The sequence below is a fragment of the Danio rerio genome, chromosome 1 (genome assembly GCF_052040795.2).
Source record: "Danio rerio strain M-AB ecotype USA chromosome 1, GRCz13ab, whole genome shotgun sequence".
In the NCBI taxonomy this organism is placed as follows: domain Eukaryota; kingdom Metazoa; phylum Chordata; class Actinopteri; order Cypriniformes; family Danionidae; genus Danio; species Danio rerio.
Window position 1 is genome coordinate 60,948,950 of NC_141021.1, and position 6,887 is coordinate 60,955,836.

The following is a 6,887-nucleotide window of genomic DNA, read 5'->3' on the forward strand; positions in this document are numbered from 1 at the left end:
CTCAGGTATGTCACACAGGGAGGGCTGCATGATTATATTAGAGAAACGCGATGTTTTGTTTTTCTGTGATATTATATATTGAGATATGAATACAGTTTCACTGGAGGAGCTCTGCTTGGAAAGAATCCATTAAATTAGATTAATTCTGATGCTCCTGTACAGGAGTGAATCATGCAATAGAACAAAATAATCAAAATAAAAAAGCAGATAAATATAATAGAGCTCAAATAAAATTGAAATTTACAGCACTTTAAGCTTTTCTGGTGAGTATAAGCATATTCAGATACAGAAATTGAATAATAAAATAATAAATACTATTTATCCCAAATATAAAACAATAAAACTTTATTAAAATAAAATGTAAAACAATAGACTTTATTAAAAAACAAATGGTGCCTTTTATTTTATTGTGCCTAAATGCTTAAATATTTGTAACTTCAGGGTATCCGCGGGAGCTTTAAAAAGTCTTAAGTCTACTGAAATGTTGTGTTGTAGGTCTTCAATCTTTTTTTAAACAGGTCTTAATTTTCCTTTGTTCATGTATAGCTACTCAATCTGGCCATCAACATCCATACAACCAACAACAATCCATTTCAATAAAGCTTTTGACTTTTTATTTAAAAATAGCCTTTATTTACTTTCCTTACAGTAACATTTGCTTAAATGTTCTCCATTTATTCACTGCCGAGGACACTGACCTGACTTAATTTCTTTTTATTATTAAATTGTTATTGTTTTAGACTACAGTAATTGACAGCTGATTTGTTCTGTTCTTGATCAGGGTTTTAGGGTTTGTGAATGGATTTGTTTGAAAATTAATAAAAAAAAAATATTCAAACAAAATTATTATTTTTGTATTATTAAATGTATTCAATTTTATACTTTTTTTTGATGGGGCAAGTTAAAATCTTTTCTAACTGGGATATTCGATAAACAATTCTTTAGCATTTAGCCCTGTATATGTCTATAATTTCATTCATAATTGTCTTAAAAAGGCCTTAAAATTCTCAAATTTAACTTGGTGAAACCTGCAGAAACCCTGTACTTGTAACACATTATCCAGACAGCAGACATACGTGTGCTTTAAGTGTATACTAACAATAAGTTTTCAGTTATTTTAGTATATAACACTTATTGATATATCTAAACGATGACCGTGATCATTTCATATTTTATAATATCTGTATATTATTCCTTCTGTGTTGAATCATTACTGAAATTCAGTTTACACACATTTATAAAGTAAATTATTTTTGAGTAATTTCCTAAATAAAATGTTATTTTCTTCAATAATGCATTAGTTCTGTGTAATTTTGTTAATGTTCAGTATATAATGAGTTAAGTTTGTGGTCCATAAAAGTGTATTTTGCTCATGTTAAAGTGTTTGTGTTCAGACTAGATAATGTATTAGGTGTAGTTCACCAAAAAATTACAATTCCTCACCATTTACTTACACTTGTGGTTTTAAAAACAAAATAATTAAATATGTAATGCATTGAACACATATTTTAAAATGTTTAGGAATCTTGGCATTTTTTGAACAGATCAGAGAAATTTTAAGTGTAAATCAGTGTTCAGTCATGACAACAAGAGTTCAACATACTAACAAAGTCATGCTGTGTTTGAGTTATTTACAAATGTGCAACACACATAATATTGAATGTGTTTTACTGTTTGTGTGCAGATGTTGAGCATGGAGGTGCAGGTGGACGTGAGCTGCTGTAAATCAGTAGGAACTGATCTGTCCATGCTGGATATTGAGGATTTCATCCGTCAAATCTGTCAGCTGAAGAAAGAGGTGGCGTCGCTGGAGGCCAAGCTGAGAGAAAGAGGAGAGAAACTCCAGCCAGAGGTTTGAGCAGATCTTCATGTCCTGAAGGTGGATTGATGAGCTCTCTGTCAGACGCAGCTGATGTTTCTTGTGTTTTTCAGCGTCAGGATTCGCTGTGCGGCGTCAGAGCTCAGAGATCCAGAGACACGCAGAACTCAGAGCTCAGCCTGACTTTACTCTGTTATACTGACGCTCAGGATCATCAGAGCTCTGAGCCAGACGCTGGAGAACAGCAGACCACACTGAAGATGTGCTCCGTAGAGGAGGAGGAGGACTGCAGAACCATAATGCAGAGCACGGAAAACACCACAGAAGAAGAATATCAGGAGGATGAGGAGAATGATGATGGTGATTATGATGATGAAGATAGAAAAGATGATGTTGGAGCACAGCAGACGCCAATGATGCGTTATGTTGAACTGGAGCAATACCTTAACCTGATCCAGATCAAAAAAGAAGAAAACACTTCAGATGAAAAACCTGATGATGATGATGATGATGACGATCGTAACAAGGATGTGGATGATAATGATGATGATGATGACTTTGTTTCTCTAGGTATGTCACACATAGGGCTGCATGATATTGGAAAAATGCGATGTTAAATATAGAGATATGAATACAATTTCACTTTAATATCTCTATTTGGAAAGAATTCCATAAGGCCCAATCATAATTCTATTTTTACTCCTGCCCTTCCCCAATTTGGTTCTTGCAACACATTTTAAAAAAGGTTAGGACAGGAGCAGTTTAGGGCTAGTAATCAGGTAAATTGGTTAAATAGTGATGTGCAAATGTTCCAACAATGTTCCTTAAAGAAAGAGAGGAAGACGTGGATATTTCACCTTCAACAGTGCAGAACATCATTAAATGATTGAAGGAATCTGCAGGAGTTTCAGTGCGTAAAGGACAAGGGCACAAGCCTAAGCTGAACAACTGTGATCTCCAATCCCTCAGGGGGCGCTGCATCAAGAGTCCTCATTCATCTCTAAGCCACATCACCACATAAGTTCAGGACTGCTTCGGGAAACCTTTTTCAAGTACCACAATACAGAGTTACATCCTCAAATGTCAGTAAAAAAAAATGTACTGTGCCAAAAGGAAGCCCTATGTTAACAGTGTGCCAACTTCTCTGGGCTCGGAGGCATCTGGGATGGACCATTACACAGTGGAGACATGTACTGTGCTCAGATGAATCAGTATTTCAGGTTTTTTGGGGGAGAAATGGACAGTGTGTGCTCCAGACCAAAGAAGAAAAGGCTCTTCCAGACTGTTCCCAGCAACAAGTCCAAAAGCCAAGCTCTGTCGTGGGATGTGGTTGTGTCAGTGCCCTTGGCCTGCACTTCTGTGATGCTCCATTAATGCTGAACTGTACAGAGAGATTATGGAGCTTAATATGCTGCCTTCTTCTCCAGGGACGCTCATGCAGAGTTTAACAAGACAATGCAGAACAGAACCACATTCTGCACACATTACAGAGTCCTGCTGCGGAGAAAGAGGATACAGGTATTGGACTGGCCTGCCAGCAGTCCCAACCTGTCTCCAATAGAGAATGTGTGGCGCATTTTGAAGCAACTAAGTCCTCGTACTCATTCCCACCCTATGACTTGTTTGCAGGAAAAATGGGATGAAATTACACCTGAAACAGTCGTCACTTGGTGTCTTAGGTCCTTTTGTGTCTTTTCAGTGTTGTGAATGGCAAAGTTAATGCTTTGTGGTAAATGCTTTACAGCTTTAACTTTTTTGAAACGTGTTGCAAGAACCAAAATTGGAATACATGCTTGTTTATTTTGGGGAAAAATACAATAAAAATCACAAGAAAGACATTAAATAATGTTTGTTGTACTGACTGTAATGAACTACAAGTCAAAGTAAATTTATAAATCACTCCTTTTTTATTGTGTTTTTCGTGAACTTTTTCTGATTTGGGGTTATACTATACAAGAAATATTATTATGGATTATAGATAGCCAAATTTGGCTTTTTCTTTTCTCAATCTGTTTTTGAAACAAATGAACACAGCAGAAATCAATAATTCATGTAGCCTGACATGTTTACTGCTTCAAAATATTTTAAATAAACAATACTGTGATACCGTGAAACCATTATATTTTTATCCAAGGTTATCCTACCTTCAGAATCTTATACCGGCCCATGCCTAAATGTATGCTTGTTTTTTTTTTTATAAAACTTCTTTTTAATGCCAAAAAAAAACTTAAATTTGTGTATCTCCTGACTCACGTGTGCAGCCATGTTGCTGTTGTAGCTGGTGTATTGTGGAAAACTTTCCTACCTCTTATTTTCTAGTGTGGTCCTGGAAAATCTCTGTTTCAAGGGCTGTCTAGCCCTTTCCCTTAGCCCTACATCTTCAAGCTAAAGAGAATTGGGACACCCCGACCCCTTCATCTGATCTTGCCAAACTATGGGGAAGGGCTAAGGGCGAATTGGGATAGGGCTGTATGATATTGGAAAAATGTGATTTTTTTTCTGTGATATTAAATATTGCGATAATCTTTACTTAAATCACAAACGTCTGCAATTCAATAACCACATTAGAAAATGTAAAAATTTCAGTCTTTATTTCGTTTACAGATGCTGCTGCTGATCCACAATGTGATGGAGAAATGCCCTCTACATCTAAACAGCAGCCCACAGGGAAGAGTTCCTCTGAAAAAACTCAAAAGCCAAAGAATTATCACTGTGAGCAATGCAGGAAGAGTTTTAGATCAGCTTCAATACTTGGGGTTCACCTGAGGGCACACACTGGTGAAAAACCGTTCCACTGCAACCAGTGCGACAAGTGTTTCGGGACAAAATATTATCTGTTGCGCCATATGAAAAAGCACACTGACGAAACAGACAACAAAGAGAGACCGTATCAGTGCTCACACTGTCAGAAATGTTTCTTTGAGTTATATCTCTGTAAAGCTCACGAGAGAATTCACACCGGAGAGAAACCGCATCAGTGTTCACACTGTCAGAAAAGTTTCCGAACTAGGATGAACTTGAAAAACCACGAGAAAATTCACACCGGAGAGAAACCGTATCAGTGTTCACACTGTAAGAAATGTTTCGGTACTAATTCAAACTTGAATCACCATGAGAGAATTCACACCGGGGAGAAACCATATCAGTGTTCGCAATGTGGGAAAAGTTTTGGTACTAAAAAGCACTTGAAAACCCACGAGAGAATTCACACTGGAGAGAAACCGTATCAGTGTTCACACTGTCAGAAATCCTTCTCTAATTTGAACATCTTGAAAGCCCACAAGAGTATTCACACTGGAGACAGTACATTTCAGTGTTCACACTGTCCGAAAATTCTCATTAGTAAGTCTTCCTTGAAAGAACACGAGTGGATGCACACTGGAGAGCGTCCGTATCAGTGTTCTCACTGCGACAAACGTTTCCGAAGTAAGTCACACCAGAAAACCCACGAGAGAATTCACACCGGAGAGAAACCGTACTTGTGTCCCGACTGCGGCAAGAGCTTTACGAGAAGCCTTTCTTTCAGAATTCATCAGAGAGGCCACACAGGGGAAAAACCGTACACATGCTCGCACTGTGACCAGTGTTTCACACGACCAGACACTCTTCGCAATCATGAGCGAATTCACACAGGGGAAAAACCGTACCACTGCTCCATCTGCAGCGAGAGATTCAGTTTCCCATGGCTTTTGAATACACACAAGAAGAAACACGCCGTCTCAGAATCCTCATAGTTTAATTTTGTAATTACATTAATAGTGTGTTTTTAAAAACACCAAGCTGTGTTGCTACACGAGTTTCAAAAGCTTAAAAGCTAAAACGATATTGTTTTTCAGCTTTAATTACTGGATATGCATCCTGTTTTTTAAATTCACCGTAATGTTTAGATCGGTGTGTGTTTTTGAATCAAAGACTTAATATTTATATTTCATCATGATATTTTAAAGCTGCCCTGCTGAAAAATCCAGCTTAAACTAGCCTAGGCTGGTTGGCTGGTTTTAGCTGGTCAACCAGGCTGGTTTTAGAGGGGTTTTGGCCACTTCCAGGCTGGTTTCCAGCCATTTCCAGCCTGGTCTTAGCTGGTCAGGCTGGGAGATGACCAGCTAAAACCAGCTTGACCAGCCTAGCCAAGCTGGGAGCCCAGCCAAAACCAGCTATGTCCAGCTTAAACCAGGCTGGTCAAGCTGGTTTTAGCTGGACCAGGCTGGAAATGGCTGGAAACCAGCCTGGAAGTGGCCGAAACCTCTCTAAAACCAGCCTGGTTGACCAGCTAAAACCAGCCAACCAGCCTAGGCTGGTTTAAGCTGGATTTTTTAGCAGGGTGATCATGGACACTCTTCCCCCTTCTGTAAATAAACTGATGTTTTAGTCCTCTTTTTGAAGTTGAGTGCTGTCGTAATCTTCACACATGTCACCTTCACATATTAATTAACATGTTATCCTGCCATATATGGCTAAAGCAAATACTAAAAGAACTGATAATGTTAAACATTTGATGGAAAAACAAATAAAGCATAGATGTATGGGCTAATGTAACACCTTATATTGCACTTAAGAGTTGCTGTCGTAGAAATAAACTATTTGTGGGATTCACTGTTAAACTACTTTAAAGTTTATTTGTGTTTCACGGTAGCTACGCGCAAAACGGCCGCCATCTTGGAAATGACGCCATGACGCGGCTCACTTTAGTCAGGTTCATGAATACGCTGACTTCTACTGAACATGTTAATGTGTATTCTCTTCCTTTTCTATTCTATGTTTGTATTGTTTGTAATATTTTCTTTTTATTGTTGAATTTGATCGTTAAAATGTCAGACTTCAAACTGTGTTTAGACGTTATTTTCATGTAGAAACTAGTAGGGAGGGGGGAGATCATGATTTAAAGTATAAAGCACAAGTCCAAACCACTGCAACAACAGTGCTGATTATCCCACATTTTACACTTGAAATATGGATCAAAACAAAATTTTAGAAATGAATTCAAGTTTTAAGTTCATTGAATTAGAGAAAAGAACAACGCCCCCCTTTCCCCCCACCCCGTAAAGCTATGAAGTGGAGTGAGCCGAAC

At 38.0% G+C, this 6,887-nt stretch overlaps 1 protein-coding gene across 1 annotated transcript in view; it reads left to right on the forward strand.

Annotated features, from left to right (window-relative positions):
- LOC147837591 (uncharacterized) overlaps positions 1 to 6,201 on the forward strand; it is a 29,113-nt gene extending 22,912 nt beyond the window's left edge. Inside the window, exons 6-8 of the mRNA XM_087238386.1 lie at positions 1,685 to 1,852; positions 1,933 to 2,389; positions 4,424 to 6,201. Coding sequence (XP_087094512.1) covers positions 1,685 to 1,852; positions 1,933 to 2,389; positions 4,424 to 5,553 — 1,755 coding nt within the window. The 3' untranslated portion in view covers positions 5,554 to 6,201. The remainder of the gene's footprint in view (positions 1 to 1,684; positions 1,853 to 1,932; positions 2,390 to 4,423) is intronic.
- Positions 6,202 to 6,887: the final 686 nt, after the last annotated feature.